This window comes from Dendrobates tinctorius, unplaced genomic scaffold, assembly GCF_039654945.1.
Source record: "Dendrobates tinctorius isolate UK_male_01 unplaced genomic scaffold, ASM3965494v1 ptg000027l, whole genome shotgun sequence".
Classification (NCBI taxonomy): Eukaryota; Metazoa; Chordata; class Amphibia; order Anura; family Dendrobatidae; genus Dendrobates; species Dendrobates tinctorius.
Window position 1 is genome coordinate 12,726,107 of NW_027361695.1, and position 22,986 is coordinate 12,749,092.

The 22,986-nt window shown below is 44.4% G+C and overlaps 1 protein-coding gene across 16 annotated transcripts in view; it reads left to right on the forward strand.

The window, feature by feature from the left end:
* Positions 1-6,364: 6,364 nt before the first annotated feature.
* CADPS (calcium dependent secretion activator) overlaps positions 6,365-22,986 on the forward strand; it is a 482,209-nt gene continuing 465,587 nt past the window's right edge. For 5 of the 16 annotated variants that reach the window (XM_073569784.1, XM_073569785.1, XM_073569786.1 and 2 more), the window contains exon 1: positions 6,369-6,902. In XM_073569784.1, the coding sequence (XP_073425885.1) occupies positions 6,567-6,902 (336 nt within the window). In that variant the 5' untranslated portion in view covers positions 6,369-6,566. Of the gene's footprint in view, positions 6,903-22,986 lie in introns of all 16 variants that reach the window. The other 11 variants (XM_073569794.1, XM_073569795.1, XM_073569797.1 and 8 more) reach the window with 5 other exon arrangements.

The following is a 22,986-nucleotide window of genomic DNA, read 5'->3' on the forward strand; positions in this document are numbered from 1 at the left end:
CACAATAATTACCAGCACAGTGTTACAGTGGACTATACAGCAGGTAATGAAGGTTCAGGTATATTTAGGTCTGACCTCATCTACACACTGCCATGACTTCCCGCTTCAGATAGGGGGAGCTGGAAATAATGTCAAAGCTGTGGCTTCAGAGTCATCCTCCTCCTGACTGCAGGAGCTGACATGTTCAGCACTATGGACAGCTCCCTGTGTATAGACTTGGTTTATTAGGTTATGCTGAGTCTGCTGGACAGCTCCCTCCAGCTCTGCCCTTGTCCTCATCATCATCATCAATATCATCATTGGCATCATCATAATCATAGTCATTATCAACATCATCATCCTCATCAACGAGCATTATCATCAACCTCATCATTGTGATCTTCATCATTGTCATTATCAACGTCATCATCATTGTCTTCATTATCATAATTTATCGACATCATCATCTTCATCATTATCAACATCATCATTGTCTTCATCATCACAATTATCAACATTGTTATTGTCATCGTCATCAACATCATAATCATTGTCATTATCAACATCATCACCCTCATCAATGTTCATCATCAATATTATCAACATCATTATTATCAACATCATCATCTTCATCGTTATCAACATCATTGTCAACATAATTGTCTTCATTATCCTAATTATCAACATTGTTATTGTCATCAACATCATAATCATTGTCGTTATCAACATCATCACCTTCATCAAAGTTCATCATCATTATTATCAACATCATTATTGTCATTAACATTGTCATCATCGTCATTGTCACTATCAACATCATCATCATCATCATTATCAACATTATCATCGTCAATAACGTCATCATTGTCATCATCATCATCATCTTCAACATTGTCACAGTCATCGTCATCTTCACCATTATCATCATCATTATCAAAATCATCATTGTCGTCATCAGCAACATTGGCATCATCATCATTGTCATCATCACTATATCAGCATCATCGTCATTCTCATCATCAGCATTGTCAACATCGTCATTGTCGTCATCATCGTCATCATCACCATCTTTTTCCACTTTCTTCTCTGATTCCTCGCCATGACATGTCTTCCATTAAGACAATCTCAGATCTTCTGAAACTTCTCAGCTCTTTGCCTTCTATACCGCTCTTTTACCGCTCTGATAACTCCTTGTACTCCTCTTCGATCACCTCTCTTTTGCTCTGTGAATATATTTCTACCAGTTTTTAGTTACTTCCTACATCCAGAATTCTTCTTGTACTTTGAACACCTTTTCTAGAGTCCTGAGAAGAGACCCTGACCAGCAGCCCTTCAGCTTTTGGGCCATATCTCATTCACTTCTTAGCTTTACGGATATTTCTCTCCTCTCTAGATAAAACATTCTGTACATTTGTGGACATGTATCTGATAACAAGCATGTTGACTGTTTCTAATATCAATTAGTAGAATTTGTGAATACAGCTCTGAAGCTTAAACTAGTATTCAAAGATAGTCATTGCATGGAACTTCTGTGGACTTCACAGACCCTAATGGCCTGAATAACACCTAGATAATGACCCTAAATATTAAAGAAGGGTTGTCTGGTCTAGAAAACACATTTTCCTATACTCTACCCAGGAATTTGCAGTTAAAGGAAATTTTTCTACAGAAACTAATTATATGGATGTATGGATCCAAGCAGGAGGAGGCGGCGCTGGGTGGGAAATAGAGCTGGAGTGACAGAGGCTTCAGATCTACAAAGAGTTCTTCGGCCTAATTTGCATATCAATTCATACACTGATTTCTCAGTGTTGGAGTAACAGTCTGGCCATGTAAAGGTATTGCTGGAATTGTCTTTGAAAGACCTAAATGCACATTGAAATAGATTTTTGGATGAAATCCTTCTGAAGAAATTATTCTTTTTTAGTCTGTCTTTCTCCAATAGAGTATTTTCTGAACCTGCTGTAGTCATGTTGTAAGGCTCCAGAAAAAAAACTTTTCACTGAATTTTGTAGTGTTAACTGATCACCTTCTCTAGTTGCTGCTGCTCCACTGATTGTGAAACAGGTTTTTATTATCTTCTGTGTCCCTACCTTCCAAAGTTATTCCCCTCACCGGTGATAAAGAATAAAATTGTAATGCTACACACCAACAAGCCGTGAGGCAGGATAGTCAAATGTTTTGAGGTCGGATACCAAGAGAGTGTAGTAAGCAAAAGGGACAAAGACAAAGGCCAAGTCAGGTCACTGTCCAAGGTCAGAATACCAGGACAATAACGGATCAGTGCAAAGGGTTTGAGCAAATGGATAGTCAGAACAACGTCCAAAGTCAGGCAGCAGTAGCTCAATGAACAGAGCACAGAATACCAAGCAAACAGCACCACCGAGCGTGTGCTATGTCTGGGCTTGAGAGCTCAGCTAAGTAGCAGGGAGGTAATTAGAAACAGGGAGCATCTGAAAGAAGCTCAGCACCTCCTAGTCTCTGACTGGATGACTGAGCTGTCGTTCAACACATTGAGCCTATGACACACTGAGGGGAGGAATTGTGACAAAAATTTCACCTTAATTTTACCTTCCACCAACCCAAAGCCCCATGTGGGCGTTTGCTTTTTGTCCTCTTACTCTGGCCGATCAAAACACAACCACGGCCACAAAGAAGTTCTGTGGTATATGCCTTGTTGGCTGAAAATTTGCATAACTTTGGCATGAAGGGGCACATGCAAAAAATCAAACCTGTTCCAGGAGAAGTGCCAGTTGGGGTGTGTACTAAGTTTTAATTGTACAGTCCAGTACAAGGCCCTCTTTAAAAGGTTAAATATTGCTTTACATGGCAGCGACCTCCAAACATAGTTTTTTTTCCTTCCTGAAAATATGTAATTTGCATGTTGTTCCCATGGAGCATTACCAATAAGACTCCATACTCATTTAGTGTCTCTAAAGGAAATCTGTAACAAGTTTTTTTAACATCTAATCTGAGAGCTGCACAATGTAAGGGACAAAGACCCTGATTACAGTGATGTGTAACTTACTGGGCTGCATTCTGTAGTTTTAATAACATCACTATCACTAGAGGACTATTAAACCTCCTGCCATGTAGTCCTCCATATTTAAGAGCTCTGTATTACCCCGCCTATGCCACTGATTGGCAGCTTTCTGTCTATGCAAAGTGTAGACAGAAAACTGCCAATCAGTGATGTGGGCGGGGCTATTCAGAGCTCAGCATTCAGAGCACTGCTAGATCCGCAGCAGAGAAAACAGGCATTTTATTAAAACTACAGCAAGCAGTCCAGGAAGTTACACATCTTCCCACATCCTACGTCTTGCAGCTCTCAGATTAGATATCAAAAATCCGCCGACAAATTCCAAACTCAGTCTCTTGAGAATTTACATGAGATCACACCCACCAACAGGGACTCAACTAGACCTAAAACTACGGAGACTTAGGTGGCATTGCCATGAAAGTTGTGCAATCTGTTGCCTAATTGCCGTTAAGTGGACAGCATGATGGCTCAGTGGTTAGCACTGCTGCCTTGAAACCCTGGGGTCCTGGGTTCGAATCCCACCAAGTATAACCCCTGCAAGGATTTTGTATGTTCTCCCTGGGTTCCTCCAGTTTCCTCCCACACTCCAAAGACATACTGTTCGGGAATCTAGATTGTGAGCCCCAATGGGGACAGTGATGATGTCTGTAAAGTGCTGCGGAATTAATGTTGCTATGTAAGTGAGTAAAATAAAAAAAGTGACTATTTTAGATTTGCGATTTGGCAGACGCCCCCAATTTATTTGATGATCCGTGATGGCAAAGTCGCCGCCTAAGAAAATTTTGCAGGTTTGGATTTTTGGCAACAACCACATTTCGGTTGTGTTATCACCACACTGACAATCCGATCCAGAGTTTCCAATGTGCAGATGTAAAAGAGACAAATGTATCATCAGACTGTTTATTTTTGGCTGTATAAAACTAAAATCTGCAGCCCCCTCCAAAAAATTGAAAACAGCTCATGATCTCACATTAAGTTGTATCACACTGCAACCTCAACTCTGCTATGTCGCTACACTAAGCTCTGCAGCATCCTGCACTTGGGAGGGCTTATCACATGGCATACCCCCCTCCCCATCCATCTGCTTGCTCACTAACCCTGTGTGCCTGCCTTGTGCACAGAGTGATCTCAGCTCTGCACACAGGAGCATGTGAAGCCTCCTCCAGGGGATCCCTCCTGCACTAAATAACTTTCAGCCCCCTCCAAGCAGATTTTTTTTTTTTTTTGCACAGAGCATCTCTATTTCCTGGGGAACGCTCATTAATTGCAGCGAATATTCATAGAGTTAAAGCAGAGCTGCACCCTTTGTCCCATGGCACAGTGATCAAAGCCTGGATTTTTTAAACCCATTGGTGACCACACTTGACAAACTTTTTTTTTTTTTTTACAAGATGGGTCTTTAGCCTGTTTTTTGTTTTTTATTCTGTACAGATCAGTTCATTCATAACTTAATGATTTTGAATTTTTTTTAACTTTTTGTGTAACCTAAGTTAGCGATAGACAGAAATGTACAAGTTTTGACAACTTCTGGACAGTTCATCAAATAGGCAATTTTTTTCTTCCAATGGCCATGAAAAATAAAAAAAAAATAAAATTTTTGTTTGGGAAGGATGGGAAATCTTGAAAAATGAAATTCTCAAAGCACAGTTGTTAACAATTCCGAAAAGAGGGAAGAATAGGAAGCATTTAAGGAAGCCAGGATGGATGAACACAGAACTTAAGCACATGCTAAAAAGGAAGAAAAACATGTTTATAAAATGGAAAGAGGGAGGCATATCTAAAGAAGAATATAATGCTGTCTGCAGAACCTGCCGGGCACAAATCAGATTATCTAAAGCTGAAAATGAATTGAGGCTTGCAAGAGATGTCAAAAGCAATAATAAAGGATTTTGGGGATATGTCAAAAGTAAAAGAAATGTATTTTTGTGGCGTTCACAGTGAAGGCTGCTAATGTGCTCTTGGAAGTTCCGGAGTTTGGATATTTATCAACAATGTAGTTTCCGTAAAAAAGTATCAGGGCATAAAGAAATTTTTCACGATCTAACTAAATTTTTCAGTGAGTGAAGTCATACCTGTTAGTACCGGGTCCCACCAGCGTATTTTCTCCCAGCTGAGAGAATCGGGTCGATCATGCTAATCACACGCTGATCAGAGTTTGATCAGACTGTGATCTGATTTTCTCAGATGAGGAGAAGATGTAAAAAAAAAAAAAAATTTCTCCATCTTCTGCATTTTGCCAGTCCGTGAAAATCAGACTGTTATCTCAGTGTGGTCCAGTTTTTTTGATGGGTTCATTGACTTGGTCCAAAGAAAAAATGTAACTTGTGTGTGGCCCCATAACATAACGTTGGTCCTTTTCCGGCCCGATATTTTTTCGGGTCGCGTTCTGACCTAAACTTGGGTCTGAAGACAGAGAAGACCCCTGATCCACATAGCACAGAACGGACCAGAACTGACAAGCTCAAGTGATCCAACAGCCCAAGCACTAAACTTGGGTCATCCGCAGAAGAAACTATAGTGAACTCATCGGTGTATTTGAACGGCCTCTCATGGAGACATGATTTTGATCTGAGTCACGGATCATTCTTGACATACAAGTCTACGGATGAGTGAAAAAACTCATACAACACTCGGATACTTGAGAATCCCCCATATTAGTTTTTTTCTTCCAAACAAATCTCTGATGCTAAAATTTGTCACCGACCAGACTCTGATGAAACGCTGATCCAAAACACTGATGGAACTCGGACCGTTTTTTTCACGTACGGTAAAAAGTATTAGCTGTGGGTAATTTTTAAAAAAAAAGTTAGATTGCTTGACAAAAAACACCTGCAGGGAGTGGCGGAGGCAAACAATCCGTGCACCCCATAAATGTCAGCTTACAGGTGGTTGAAAAAAACCCACCAATCAGATGACATTTTTGACTGCAAGGAGTCGAATGAACTTGAGAAACCAAATCCTTGACTGACGGTAGCCAGAATTGTTTTCTCCGGGGCGATGATTATCTAATGTGTATGGCCAGCTGAAGCCGATGGAGGGGGGTAGCCCTCCGCAGAAAATAAAGCTTCTTCCTGATAATTCTATCCATGACGGAGAACGATCCAGCGGCTCTCGGGATAATACATATTTTGGTCCTACACCAGCATCCAGTATTGATCTCATGCTCTTAGTACACATCTCATTCCTCCCTGGTCATCTTCCTGTATCCTCAAGATTTATTGGCCTGTGGACAAAGAGCAGGCAGGAGGCACCATCTGCTGCAGCACATTAGCAGATTACAACCACAAATTATCAATGGGACGGCCCCCATCGGCAGTATTTTGTCTCTATCCGCTTTCCATTCTCCAGTAAGAGTGCAGGGGAGGAGAGAGTTAAACACGTAAGCACTGCCAATGCCTAGTCTGCACTTAGCTGCAATATCAGGTCCTGCTTGATCTGGAGCGAGCTGCTGCCTCCTCCACAGGATTACTAGGGTGCACGGTTTTCGAAAGACCGTCTTCGTCTTCTTCTTCTTCTTCCTCTCCGCCGTCGCTCCAACCCTATCAAGATGTTGGACCCATCTTCCAGCGAGGAAGAATCGGATGAGATAGTGGAAGAAGAAAGCAAGGAGGTGTTGGCACCCAGCACAGGGGCCCGTTTGTCTCCTAGTAGGACCAGCGAGAGCTCCGGTGGGCTACAACCGAGCAGTCGGAGCAGCAGCGTCCGGCCATCCAGCCCTAGTCCATCAGTGGTCAGCGAGAAGGAGAAAGAAGAGCTTGAAAAGCTGCAGAAGGAGGAAGAAGAGAGAAAAAGGAAGCTGCAGCTCTATGTGTTTGTCATGAGGTGTATTGCCTACCCGTTCAACGCCAAGCAGCCCACCGACATGGCGAGGAGGCAGCAGAAGGTGAGAACAATAGGGGAAGGGGAGGAGACCCCCCTAAAGTCTGGGGTATGATTATTACATTGATGCCAGTGTCATCATCAGGTTACATCAACTGCAGTTCCTCCGATAAGAGCTGTCCATCATGATGATGCACAGCTGGGACCCTTGTCTGGAAAGAGGTTCTGCAGCAGCTACCAATGGCGGGGGGAGGTGCGATCACTTCTTCTATACGTCTTTGTAGGCTTTTGTGTGGTTATAATATGCATGAATGTACGGGTGCAGAAGGACGTAGAGGTGGATTTTGGCCTAACTTGATCGGAAGGACCAGATGTCCAGCGAGAACTGGGGGGGTCTTATATAATGTTTGGAAGCGAAGGAATATGGCAGGGTGACCCATGCTCAGGCTGTTGCACAGGCAGGAAGCTATGAATTGCTGAAAATTGGAAACACAGGCCCGAGCTGGTCTCTATCATTGCAGATAGTACATGGGGAGGTGGGGTGGATACGTTGATTTAGGAAGCTTCTTTGGTTGCACGTTAGAAGAGTAAAATCAACTGGAGCTATGGAATCACATCATCTGCGCCCTCCCATAACCCAGCTCCTCCATAGGCGTCACCAGCACCGGATCCATGAAACGGCGCCACCTATGGACGAGCTACGTGCACGGGGGAGGGAGGGATGATGCTCCGAGACTGATACAGGAAGCGATCACTTGTTTATCTCATGTACCAGGTTCATTCATAGAAACCTGGCTTCGTCTTAAGGGTCCTTCACGACATCTGGATCCTATAGATGATGCCCGTTCATCGTCTTCGGTGCATCTATAGGGTCTACAGACAGGGATCTAGATCAACATACATATTGTGTAGTCCTATTGCAGGGCTTGTAAATCATTCACTAAAATACCCATAGTGCTCGGCACGGCCAATGTCATGAGGATGTAGCAAAACCAAAAGCTAAAGGGTTATTGGGCCAAAACCTCCGAGCCGGTGAAGGTGCACGGGCTGTAATGGAAATTGGCTCGGTTTCACTGGGTGACTTAACAATACATCAAAGATATTCTCTGGGTTTGGAGAAGCCCCATCCATCACGGCTATGCCTTTGATTTTATGGCATTAATGGAAATCCAGGCACAACTCCTCGCACACTCACAACTTTACGACATAGGAACATGCAACTAAAGAGTCCGGCCATCAAATGGTTTGGCAAAGGGTCTATGTCCCATTTTAATTGGCTTGCTCTTGAATATCAGGTGCCATGGAGGCTGGTTACGAATGTAGTGCTGATTGCTATGCTAATTTTCCCAGACTATTAAGTGTAGCGTTGTCCCAAAAGCTTACACGCTAAATACGTTGTACGACATCAACATTTATATGTGCAACCAAAATCTTGTCACGTTTGGTGCTAAGTAGCTATATTGCAGGTCTGTGAATGTACTAGCACATTATTTTACTTTTTTTATTATTGTATGTATGTATTAATATTTTATGAGATAGATTATAGATGATAGATAGATAACAGATGGATAATAAATTGATGATAATAGATAAATAGATAGATAGATAATAGATAAAAGATGATAGACATAGATAGATAGATAGATAGATAATAGATGGATAATAGATTGATGATAATAGATAGATAATAGATGATAGTTATTGCAGCTTGTAGCGGCTCATCGTGATCTTTCTTATCCTTGTGATATAGCGGTACGTATATAGGAGTACGGTCGGATTCATCCCATGGGAAGGATTTAAAGTCAATTTTCCCTATATGATGAATAGTGACGGCCATATACCCGTTACCCGTGTCCCCTATGTTTCGGCATGGCCCCCTGAGACGGCACACAGGGGACTGTTGCATTCATCATCTGAAGGTTATGGAGGGCTGAGTAATGGCCGGCTTGGGACATTCGTTGTTGCGTTCTGTAGCCGCTCGTCAGCCTCAAATATTTATAGTGAATTCATTCAGGCATTGGGGGAAAAAACCCTATAAGATCCCCCGGTGTGGCGTGTAGCGGATGTAGCGCGGGGACCATTCATTAATGTGACACCGCAGCAGGTCCGCGAGTCACTATATAATACCAATCAGCCTGTCATCGTTCTCTAGGGACGCGCCTGTCTGCGCTGATATCTCGGCCCACTATGTCTTCCAGTAATGCCTATAAGCCAGGCGTCTATCGGGTCTTGGATCTGTAGGGGGATCCTATGGGGCTCATCACTCTGGAAAGATAATTGTACGATTGGTTGTATGGAAAAAAATGGGTTGATGATCGAGGGAGAGGAGAGTGAAGGTCCGGCAAGGTTACCATATGTGAGGACAATAACATCTATGTACACTCACATGCAGGTGGTTTTACATAGGACTGCAGCTAAATGTGCTGCAGAATCTTAAAAATGAAAGCAACAATATATTGTGGGAATATGCACTAATGAAATAGTATGGGGGAGATTTATGGGTCCCATGTCAGCCATATCTCAACCTTCAGGTGGCCCGGTCTCTTGTGTGCCGTCCCAGGGGGCAATCGGTGCCCATACACACAGACATGGCCATCACTATTCATCACATACTACAAATTCAGCATTATTTTCTGACATCAATCTTCTCCGCTGTTCCTACTCCTATGCACAATAACAGGGCAATGATTAGAAACAGCCGGAAGAAACATTACAGTAGAAGACACCCGCCATATGTAAGACACATATCACACGGCCAGGCAGGACTGGGGTAAATGAGTCCTGCTCGCTTTCTTTTCCTAACACATTTGGTCCTGTTGGGAAATGCGGAGCAGGAGCTTCATAAATATGGCATTCGGCCCATGTAGGCTTGTAGATATAGAGGAGCGAGGATATGGCGTAGGATTATCATTCACTAGGGTCAGACATGGATAGACGAAAATGCATGAAGGTTGTCTCCTCCATCCATGTCTGGTAATACTTTTTTTTGTCTTTGAGGTACCAGGAACCTCCAAAATGTCTATGTCTGCAGGTTACAGTAGGGAGAGCAGCTCTGAAGCACACGTTTGCTTCATTTGTCACTGGTGTCCCTCCCACACAGACAGTATGAGGGCCCCACAATCCCCTACACAGTATGATGCATCCACAGCCCCCCACAGCCAATATGGAGCCCCTACATCTTTTTACACAGTATGATAGCAGCTCACATAGTGTGATGCCCTCATAATCCCCACCATGCAGTATTATGCCACCACTGCCCTTCATACACAGTATGATGCCCCCACGCTCTTCCATACACAGTATGATGCCCCCACGCTCTTCCATACACAGTATGATGCATCCACATACCCCCACACAATATGATGTCCCTACAACTCTTTACACAGTATTATAGCACTTCAAATAGTGTGATGCCCTCATAGTCCCACTGCACACTATTATGCCACCACTGCCCTTCAAACACAGTATGATTCCCCCGCAGTCTTCCATGTACAGTGTGACGCCCCCACAGTCTATCGTACACAGTATGATGCATCCACAGCCCCCCAAACACAATGTGATGCGTCTACAACCTTTTATATGATAGTACCTCACATAGAGTGATGCCCTTATAGTTCCCACCACAAAGCATTATGCCACCACAGCCCCCCATGCACAGTAAGATGCCCCCACAATCTCCCATTTGCAGTATGATGCATTCAGAGCCCCCCACACATAATGATGCTCCGACATCCCTTTACACAGCATGCTTGCACCTCACAGTGTGTTGCCCTCACAATCCCAACCACACAATATTTTGTTACAACTGCCCCATACACAGTATGATGCCCCACAGTCTCCTATACACAGTATGATGCCCCTACAGTCTCCTGTACACCGTATGATGCCCCACAGTCTCCTGCACACCGTATGATGCCCCACAGTCTCCTAAACACAGTATGATGCCGCACAGTCTCCTATACACAGTATGATGCCCCACAGTCTCCTATACACAGTATGATGCCCCTACAGTCTCCTGTACACCATATGATGTCCCACAGTCTCCTAAGCACAGTATGATGCCCCACAGTCTCCTAAACACAGTATGATGTCGCACAGTCTCCTATACACAGTATGATGCCGCACAGTGTCCTGTACACCATATGATGCCCCACAGTCTCCTGTACACCGTATGATGCCCCACAGTCTCCTAAACACAGTATGATGCATCACAGTCTCCTAAACACAGTATGATGCCCCTACAGTCTCCTGTACACCGTATGATGCCCCACAGTCTCCTAAACACAGTATGATGCCCCACAGTCTCCTAAACACAGTATGATGCCTCACAGTCTCCTAAACACAGTATAATGCCCCTACAGTCTCCTGTACACCGTATGATGCCCCACAGTCTCCTGCACACCGTATGATGCCCCACAGTCTCCTAAACACAGTATGATGCCGCACAGTCTCCTATACACAGTATGATGCCCCACAGTCTCCTATACACAGTATGATGCCCCACAGTGTCCTGTACACCATATGATGCCCCACAGTCTCCCGTACACCGTATGATGCCCCACAGTCTCCTAAACACAGTATGATGCATCACAGTCTCCTAAACACAGTATGATGCCCCACAGTCTCCTAAACACAGTATGATGCCTCACAGTCTCCTAAACACAGTATAATGCCCCTACAGTCTCCTGTACACCGTATGATGCCCCACAGTCTCCTAAACACAGTATGATGCCGCACAGTCTCCTATACACAGTATGATGCCCCACAGTCTCCTATACACAGTATGATGCCGCACAGTGTCCTGTACACCATATGATGCCCCACAGTCTCCTGTACACCATATGATGCCCCACAGTCTCCTAAACACAGTATGATGTCGCACAGTCTCCTGTACACCATATGATGCCCCACAGTGTCCTGTACACTATATGATGCCCCACAGTCTCCTAAACACAGTATGATGCCTCACAGTCTCCTATGCACAGTATGATGCCCCACAGTCTCCTATGCACAGTATGATGCCGCACAGTCTTCTATACACAGTATGATGCCCTGCAGTCTCCTACACACAGTATGATGTCGCAGTCTCCTGTACACCGTATGATGCCCCTCAGTGTCCTGTACACCATATGATGCCCCACAGTCTCCTATACAAAGTATGATGCCCTGCAGTCTCCTACACACAGTATGATGCCCCACAGTCTCCTATGCACAGTATGATGCCCCACAGTCTCCTATGCACAGTATGATGCCGCACAGTCTCCTATGCACAGTATGATGCCGCACAGTCTCCTATGCACAGTATGATGCCCCACAGTCTCCTATGCAGAGTATGATGCCGCACAGTCTCCTGTACACCGTATGATGCCCCAGAGTGTCCTGTACACCATATGATGCCCCACAGTCTTCTATTCAAAGTATGATGCCCTGCAGTCTCCTATGCACAGTATGATGCCGCACAGTCTCCTATACACAGTATGATGCTGCACAGTCTCCTGTACACCATATGATGCCCCATAGTCTTCTATACAAAGTATGATGCCCTGCAGTCTCCTACACACAGTATGATGCCCCACAGTCTCCTATACACAGTATGATGCCCCACAGTCTCCTATACACTGTATGATGCCCCACAGTCTCCTATGCACAGTATGATGCCCCACAGTCTCCTATGCACAGTATGATGCCGCACAGTCTCCTATGCACAGTATGATGCCGCACAGTCTCCTATGCACAGTATGATGCCCCACAGTCTCCTATGCAGAGTATGATGCCGCACAGTCTCCTGTACACCGTATGATGCCCCAGAGTGTCCTGTACACCATATGATGCCCCACAGTCTTCTATTCAAAGTATGATGCCCTGCAGTCTCCTATGCACAGTATGATGCCCTGCAGTCTCCTATGCACAGTATGATGCCGCACAGTCTCCTATACACAGTATGATGCTGCACAGTCTCCTGTACACCATATGATGCCCCACAGTCCCCTATACACTGTATGATGCATTCAGAGCCCCCCACACATAATGATGCTCCAACATCCCTTTACACAGCATGCTTGCACCTCACAGTGTGTTGCCCTCATAATCCTAACCACACAATATTTTGCTACCACTGCCCTCCATACACAGTATGATGCCCCACAGTCTCCTATACACAGTATGAAGCCCCAAAGTCTCCTATATACAAAGTCCCAGAGCCCCCACACAAATTATCATGCCCCCACAGTCCCTTATAAGATAAAATAAAATAAAAGCTGCTGACTTATCCCTGTTCCGCCAATGTCCTGCTCGCACCACTAAATGGTGGAACAAGAAATCAATGGCTCCTTCCTTCACCGTTGTGTACATCTTTATCTGCATCCTGAGTACCCCCTGACTCTCGGACCTCATAGTGGTCTAGCAGTAGACTACTGCCCGGGATCGGCTACTAAATGGTTTACCAGTTTACCAGAGCGGTGGTGTTTACATCCGGTTGAGCTGGTAATGGTTGATCGATGTTGGTGTTAGGTGTTGGACTTCAAATGATGTGATATTGATCCTAAAGAAAGATCATTAATATCCCACTACTGAGAAACCCCTTAAATATTCCACTAAAAAAATTATAGAGAAAAGTGAATAAAAATGTTAAAAAAATAAATCTAGAATAAACTGACAATTAATGGGATCTTCTGAGAGAACATAAATACAGCTCAATTAACAGAGCAGATGACATGCTGTAAATTCTTAATGCACCCATTGTTTCCTGGCTCAGAGACTTTGTCCCCAAGCTATGAACTTAGGAGATGCAATTAGAGAAAGTGGGTCGGGGGTAGTGCTCATTCACTGATGTCCTATCCATGTGGACAACACGTGAATATACTGTATGTAAGTTATACCATGGGGATGGACATCATGTGAGTAATCCTTTCTCCACGGTGGATGACAGGTCAACATGACTTGACCACTGCAGCCAATATTCCCAACTTCAAGTGTATCCACCATCCAAGCAGCAATAGATGTAAACTATAGGGACTAAATTATTAGTACACCTCCAGGAGCTTTTCCGACCTCCCATTATGAATCCATAGACATTAATATGGAGTCTACCCCTCTGCAAATATAACAGCTCCTGCTCTTCTAGGAAGGTTTTCTACAAGATTTTGGAGATATCTGTCGGAAATTTTTGCTTCTTACTGTACAATCTCTGGTCTAGTTCCTCTCAAAGGTGTTGGATAGGGTTAAGGTCTGGGCCCTGTGAGGCCGGTCATGTTCTTCCAGGAATGTCCCTCAACCATGTCTGTATGGACCTTGGGCACTGAGCAAAGTCATGGGGAACAGAAAAGAAAAGGGTCTTCTCCAAACTCTTCCCACAAAGCTAGAAGCTACAATTGTCCACAATATCTTGTGCGGATATATTAAGATTTCCCTTCACTTCTGATAAGAAGCCCATAGCATTATCCTTCTCCACCAAACTGTACAGCAGGCACAATGCAGTCAGGGGGTAACGTTCTCCTGGCATTGACCAAACCCAGACTTGTCCATCGGACACCAGATAGAGAAGTGTCATCCGTCACTGAGCAGAACACTTTTCCTCCAGAGTCCAGTGGTGGCGGCTTTACACCACTATATCCGACACTCAGCATCGTGCTTGGTGATGTACGGCTGAATGCAGCAGCTCGGCCATGAAGCTCCCGGCTTGGGTGCAGTGTTTGTGCTGATGTTAATATCATAGCAGGTCTGGACACTGCAGTCATGGAGTCAGCAGAGCGTTGGTGACTTTTTTGTGCACTCTCCTCCCCAAGCACTTGGTGACCCCGCTCTGTAACTTTACATTTCTGAATTTTTTCTCTGTCCACAATTTCTTGCTGTGATGCCATTGTTGCAACCAGATGTGTCCCCTTTTTTTTAAAAGCTTATGTCCTCATAGACTTAATAAAGGGAAATTGCAGCTGTATCCCCCTCCTCCCTGTATTAGATTTCTGAACATTTATCAACGACATGCAGACTTGTAAAGGGGGAAAAACCAGGAGGCTGCTGGAAATGAAAGAAAATCCTACTTTACCCTAAAAATATATTTTACAAAGATTTAAATATTTATATGATGCAATCATTTATGCAAATATAAAAATATAGATATTTGTACACGTTGTGGCAAATCGCCACATTCTTGTAAATCTGATTTGTTAAGCAGAGCAATAAATGGCTTCTACCTCTTTATATGAGGTGTTTGCAATAATCTGAACATATGCTAATTTGCATATGACATATTAATCTGACATGTGTATATGGGCCGCCCTCCCAGGGCTGTGGGGTACTCGGTACCGGGCCGGGGTCAGGGGAATGTGTCACAGCAGCGGTGACCCGGTCCGTGGCCCTGGGTGCCCAAGTAATGGGGGAATGTAGTTAATAGTTCGTGACGCCACCGGTGGTGCTCGGCAAGGGAGGTGTTAAGTCGACGCTGCAGACAGATCCTCTGGGACAGCAGTGATGGTATAGCCCTCCACAGGCAGGGCTGATGTCCCAGGGCAGTGTAGTTGTAATGGTTGTGGAAAGGCGCAGGCAGTGTAAAGGATGGTACCCAGATGTAGCGGTGCTGAGCGGGTTGGCGCAAGAATGAATGGAGGACACCGAGGCTTGCAGTTCCAAAGCTTTTACTCACAGTCTGCGGTACACAAGGGTGCCTGCCTCCGGGCCGTGTCCTCCGGGTCAGAGACTCAGCCGACCTCCAGGCCAGATGGAAAACTCCTCTCCAACACTCCGCCAACATGTACCTTTCCTGAACGACTCATCTATTGCGCCTTAAAGTGTGAAGATCTCCAGTACCATGGTACCCTGGAGTTCCTCCTGTCAGATGTTCCTAACAATTCTACTCGTACGGCAGACAGCTGTAGCCTGCTTTGGGGACTCCCTTCTCCTGAGTCCCGGCTCTCTATCCGTGTTGCTGTTGTGTCCCAAGTCTTGGATGGGAGTAGTGCATTTACAGCCTACTACTCCACCGGTGTCTGCTGCAGAGCCATAAGTGTCCATACAACCTCGGGGACCGGGCCTCGGCCTTGCGCTGAGAACCTATAGGCAGGGTTCCTCTTCCGACCCACGTCTCCTCTCTGTTCTCCTACTCCTTCGTTCTGTACTGATCTTTCTCTCTCTTATGGAAGCTTAGGTTGCAGTTCTACGTCTTTCTCCTTCTTTCCCTTTCCCGTGCCAGCTGGCTCAGATCACTGAGGCAGCTGCAGCACTCCTTCCTCCATCCCTTCTTCCAGGGATCCTCACTCCTGTCTGAGTGACTTCCTACCCGACTGACCTTCTGTCAGACTGACCTGTCATCCTACACTTTCCCACTCTTTTATGTATCTTTTATGTATCTTAACTCCACCCACCTCCCAGCACATCCAGTGCTCCAAGCAGGGAACCACCAGAGGTGCTCTGCTACTCTCTAAGCACTGAGCCGCAATGTGGTTGTGCAGAACTACCCTGTTGTGTGGGGTGCGAGTGTTGGAGCGTGGAAAGGAGTTCCCACCTTACCTGGATGGTGGGGCACTACACCTTAGGAGAAGGTGCAGTACCTCTGTGGCGACTGAGCCTCAGGGGCGCCACATATACGGATCCAGCATCAGCTATTACAGCACGGTTTTTGAATATTATTCCCACTTATCGTGGATTTCTTATTAGGATGTCACTTTATTTACACAAGATATAGGATTTCGTGAAAATTCCCTGCATACAATTTATCCAACAATCCCCGGGTAAAATTTGTTACGGAAATGTTTATTTGGTTTTATGTCTTTTTTTAATTAATGGGGATAATATTGATCATATCTGGATCTTCAGGCGTTCGGTCGTCGTCGGTTTAAAGACATACATGATGTACATGTCTTTTTGGCGTTTGACGTATTTTAGTTTTTCCGTTTTCCAAAAATGTCCTTTTGAAAAATTTTACTTAAATTTGAAGTTTCGGAGTTTTGTTCTTTGGAAAGGGAAGAGTTCCATTAAGGGGGTCATCCATCAATCCTTGTTTGTTAGAATGGTCCCCTGGAGATAAGATGACCATAGAGCGTCCTTCCTGAGAGTGATCAGTTGTGATCGCTCCAAAAATCCAGCTTCAAGTGTTCAATTTTCCTGCAGCGCCACCGGAGGGGAAATAAAATATTACACAGTGTGTCTTGATAAGCGATTAGTGGTGTCAAGTCGGTTTTAGAAATCTACTGATATTACTCCATGGGATATAAAAACAGAGATTTTGGATGGGATTATTCTTAAAGGGATGGGATTGCCTCGAAAGTTTTGCAATGCAAACTGAAAAGTGAAAAATATGGTAGGGGCGAAATTGCTTGCAAGTTAAAGGCTAATGTTTCTGATAGTCTTAAGCTTGCTTTCTTCATGTAGGAGGATTGATATATTGCATGTTGGACAATTTATCATGTCTTCCTGGTACTCATGGCCTCTTAGTGCTCCCCATTGGAGATAGCTACCTTGTAGGTCAACAACCAACTGTTTAAAGAAGCCCTCCTCCTACTCCTCTGAAAATTGTTATCCTCTTAATATATTGCAGTCATCATATTATACAGCACTGTGCACTTACAATTACTCATTTTACCTTTCTACCCAGCTAATTCTTCTCTTTTCCTTTGGGTTTATGACATGATTAAAAACTAATGAGCTGAATGCTTCGAAGCTCTATGTAGAAACAGGAGGTCAATTTTCCCTGTATTAGTCATGAGTCAATGAAAAAAAGGCTCTGGCAAAAGAGGGATGGAGCAGCTGGCTCAGGAGTTGACGAGGGTAATGATAAATGCGGGGAGTAGAGAAGTCCTGGTTCTGCAGAGAAAAGAGAACAATTAACTGGGTAGAAAGGCAAAATGAGCAATTGTAAGTACACAGTGCTGTATAATATGATGATTGCAATATATTAAGAGGATAAAAATATTAATGGAAAGAGGAGGAGGGCTTCTTTAAAGAGCCTTACAACATGACCAAGGATTGGAGATGAACATGCCAACTCAAGCTGCCCTGGTACGGCATCTATTCCAGTCTTCTATGGCAGCGGGACTTCTTCTCTTCACCCAACATCCTCACCATGGCATTCTGGGCACCTCTGGAATTCATTAGTCTCTGCGATATCATAACTTAAATGCAAGAGGCACTGAAAATACCAGTTTGAGAATGCCGGGTGTAGAAGAAAAGACCGAACGCAATGGAGGTAAGGATCGGATGCCGGATGCCGGACCAGGGCAGCGTAAATCAAATTACTCATCTCTACTAAGGATGTTACCCATAGAGAACTAATTCTTCACTGCGTTGGATGTGAATCATGTCTCAGCGACAGGCTCCACTTCTGGCATAGTTAGTTCATGGGTCCTCACTGGTTTGAGGAATCTGTCATCTACTCTGACTCCGCAGCTAATCTGCAGTTGGCACCCTAGGTCACATGGGACCATGGCTCAGTCACAACTCACTGGCAGTATCTGATAATTATTATTTTCTGCTCATGCACGGTCCTGTGTATGGTGGCAATGCATTCATAGAAGAAATGCAAAATTGCCCCCCAAAAATCCTGGAGAACCAGCAATATTCTACTTGTGTGTCTATAGCAGGAATATGGTGCAGTACTTTTCACACAGTAGAGCCTACAACGCAGTGCTCCCTATGGTCCTGCATGGCATAATACTGTTGTGCTCCATAATGCACATACCATTTATGGTGATTCGTCCTCCTATGTTGAAGGTGGTCAAACTCAGTTCCAACTGCAACTGTCCTCCTTCAACTGTGGTCTCTGCAAAACGACAAATCTCTGCCATACTTGTCAGAGACCACCAATATCAGTGTCTAAAGTAGAGCAAACATGTCCACTCAAAACCTTAAAAGTGTCTTCCCAAAATCGTAAGGTTTCTTCCAGTGGCATAACTAGAGTCCGATGGGCCTTGGTGCAAAATTTGCCCCTGAGCCCCCACCTGCATGTTGATCAGATGTATGGGCCCATGTAGTATTCGAGATCCTCTAAAGACATATGTGTTCACACCCCATGTTACAATGTCCCCCGTCTTGGCTCCTTCTTGTAATAATTTCTCCCATTCTGGTCCCCTTTCAGTAATAATTCCCCCCATCCTGGGTCTCATGCTGTAACATTTTCCCCCATCATTGGCTCCTTCCTGGTATAATGTCTCCATCCTAGTGTAATGTTTCCCATTCTGGTATAAAGTCTGCCATTCTGGCATAATGTTTACATCCCGGCATAATCTCCCCCATTCTGGTATAATGTCCACCATCTTGGTATAATATCCCCCATCCTGGTATAATGTCCCCCATCATGGTATAATGTCCCCCATCCTGATATAATGTCCCCCATCATGGTATAATGTCCCCCCATCCTGGGATAACGTCCTTCATCTTGGCATATTGTCCCCATCCTGGTATAATGCCCCCCCCATCCTGGGATAACGTCCTTCATCCTGGCATATTGTCCCTATTCTGGTATAATGTCCACCATCCTGGTATAATATCCCCCATCCTGGTATAATGTCCCCCATCATGGTATAATGTCCCCCATCCTGATATAATGTCCCCCATCATGGTATAATGTCCCCATCTTGGTATAATGCCCCCCCATCCTGGGATAACGTCCTTCATCCTGGCATATTGTCCCTATTCTGGTATAATATCTCCCATCCTGTTATAATGTCCTCCATCATGGCATAACGTCTCCATCCTGGTATAATGTCCCCATCCTGGTATAACAGCCCCCATCCAGGTATATTGTCCCTAGTCTGGTAAAAGTCCCCCATCCTGATATAAGAGCCCCCATCCTGGTATAATGTCCCCCATCCTGGCATAATGTTCCTCATCATGGTGTAATGTCTCCATCCGGGAATAATGTCTCCTAACCAGGTATAATGTCCCTCATGCTATTATAATGCCCCCCATCCTGGTATAATGTCCTTCATCCTGATATTACGTCCCCTTCCTGGAATCTTGTCCCTATTCTGGTAAAATGTCCCCCATCCTGCTATAATGTCCCTATTCTGCTATATTGTCCCTTATTGTGCTATATTGTCCCCATTCTGGAATCATGTCCCCCATCATGATATAATGCCTCTTTGTCCAGCCAGCACATTTTGAAAGGAAACAGCTGACTATTCTCACCTGCCCTTCACTCTCACGCTGCGCTTTTCTGTAGCCAGACTTCAGCGTCCCAGCATGGGCAGTGTATGACGATACTACCATGCGCTGCTCATCACAGGCATGCCGATGTCAGCTGCTGGCCTCCGTTTGGCCGGGGCCGTGTATTGCGGTGCAGGAAGCCGGCGAGTCTCTGCACCGCAATACATTTCACCAGAATATATGTCCGACGATGCGAAATCAACATGGCTTTGGCGTCGGCCGGCCCCTCAAGTGCACGGACCTGGTTACGGTCGCACCCTCTGCGACCGCGATACTTACGCCCCTAGTTTCTTTTATCAATTCGAAAGGGGACAATTCCCTAATCGCTGGGGATTTTACCAAAAAAAACGGATAACTGGCTCAGCAGATCCCGATCATCAATGGAGAAAGGGTACACGTATTCTAGGTCAGCAATATCTTCTCCTATCCTTTAAATGGCAGATAACTTGTGATGTTGGGAAAAGAAAGCCATGGTTGTATCTTCTCACATCATTTTGACACCCACCCTTAAATAATGGACAACCCAGTCCGTCTCGGGACCGCCCCCCTATCCCTTTAAATTCCCCATTGAATAGATATTCATGTACCATCTGCACAAGGATCATGGTGATAAGCACTAATGGAGCACTAGAGCCAAACCCTAGATAAATGGAATAAGGAAGAGCCAGCGGCCATATGTCATACATCAGATAAGAATGCTATGGATGGTGAGATACTGAACGCAGCATGGATGATGGGAGTCTTCCTCCTCCACTATAAACACATGACGTGTATAGATGAGTCCCCGGAGTCAGACCTGCCAATTCTCTATGACAACACTCACTGTTTTGCTCGCTGAAATTTCTCTATATTGGGGCGAATAATGCAACCTGGAGGATATACGATTAACGAAACACCTATAGAGTAATTATACACAGCGGTCGCTGTAACAGACCTTGTCCTGCAGAAAAGGGAATCCGCCATTGCAGCTAATGCAGCTGTTTTATCCCTTTCCCCTCTGTCACTTACCGTGCATAAAAATGGTCTGTGTGCTTTCACATCACCTGGCAAAACCACAGGGCTGAGAATGACACAGACAATTCTTTATGGACCAAAAGGAGATTGTCTGGAGGTGTTCCTTAAAGTCAAAAGCGCCCTTGATGCTCCCCTGCTATACAGAACCATGGGATCTGCAGAAATTGAAATGTGCCCAGCTCCAGCTGCTGCAGAACCTCTTTGACGTTTAACGCATAATGTAATGTCGATTGGAAAATAATTGCAAGATTAGATCTCACCTTGGAGGTCTGTGATCTCTTGTATGACTTTTATTGTTTATAGGAAAGGGACTGTGCTCCATATGTATCTGCTGAGAAATTAAAGGGATACTTCAGCAATGACATATGACGTCCTGTCCCCAGGATATTAGTGCGATGGTGGTCTGACACACCCACTGATCAGCTCTCAGCAGGTCCTGTGGGAGGCGGAGGCGCGCAGTGTATGGAGTCGGAAATGGTCAGAGGGGTTGTCAGGTCTCAGACCCCAACAATTTGATATTGATGACTTACTTTAAAGATCAGCCATCGATAGCTGAGTTCTGGACAATCCCCGGTCCGCTCCATTCGCTGCTTCCATCCGGCCATTGTCAGCTCGTTGGTAGGGGTGCCAGGTGTTGGACCACCACTGATCCCATATGCTAGTCATACGCAACCCCTTTAAGAGAACGTCTTAGCGCACCACATAGGGCAACATTTTAGCAGATGTTTTCACATTCCCTTTGGAAGACCAATATTATTAGATAGCCATGATAGTTGAGGACCCTCTTGGAGGTTTTGCATTGGGGTCCACGAGCTTCAAGTTCTCTCCACTGGCTGCAGTTATACATTCACTGCTCTGCCTTGAAAGTAAAGAACCAGAGAAAAAAAAATACAGAAGAAATCTGAAGGACGTAATGAATCATTCTAAGGCCTCATCCACACATCAGTATTTCATCAGTATTTCATCAGTATTTGCATGCCTCATCCAGGAGTGTCTCCAAAGCCCAGAATGAGTGTCACGCTTTCAGTTACAGCTTACCTCTGATTGTTCCACTCCTGGCTTTATCATAAAAACACTGATGAAAAACACTGACCGAATACTGACCTGTGAATGAGGCCTGATGGAAGTTATTTCTTGACCCCGTCAGGTCCTGGTGTGAGATGTTATGTGACCCATGGAATAATGGCAGATACAGTAATGTGTTTTGTAAACATATTATTCCTATGTGATAAACAGAACAAACTTCAGGTAGTTGTTCCGCCGCTCCTTCCATGTATCCAGAGTGTAGAGAGCGTATCACCGATGCCGCACCTGCCCCGTCCCCCACCCTACAGGTACAGCCCCTCTATCACTGAGGCTCAGGGTGATGGACCGGCAGCTGTCCTATTCCTCCATCACCGGGGTCTGTCGTCACGGAAAGACGGAAAGATTGTTCTTTTAATACTTTAGTAAACAGAATATTGTAAAAGACAGATAAAGCGGAACAGGATTTCCTGGAATAGAGGAGTAAAGTATCTATCTGTCTGCCCTTCCTCTATCTATCTATCTATCTATCTATCTATCTATCTATCTATCTATCTATCATCTATCGATAGATAGATAGATAATAGACAGATAAGAGATAATAGATAGATAATAGATAATAGATAGATAATAGATAGATAATAGATAAATAGATAGATAATAGATAGATAAATAGATAGATAATAGATAGATAAATAGATAGATAAAATATAGATAGATAATGGATAAATAGATAGATAGATAGATAGATAGATAGATAGATAGATAGATAGATAGATAGTCCATCAAAAAAGAAAGCAGTACACCATAGTAGTTTATTTGGAGGTTTGGTATGTACCTGGAGGACCTGCACCCAAATCCTTTTTCCATTTTGTGCTGTTTTTTAAACTTTTTTCTATCGATAGATAGATAATAGATAGAGAAATAGATAATAGATACATTGATGGAGCGATAGATAGATGATGGATAGATAG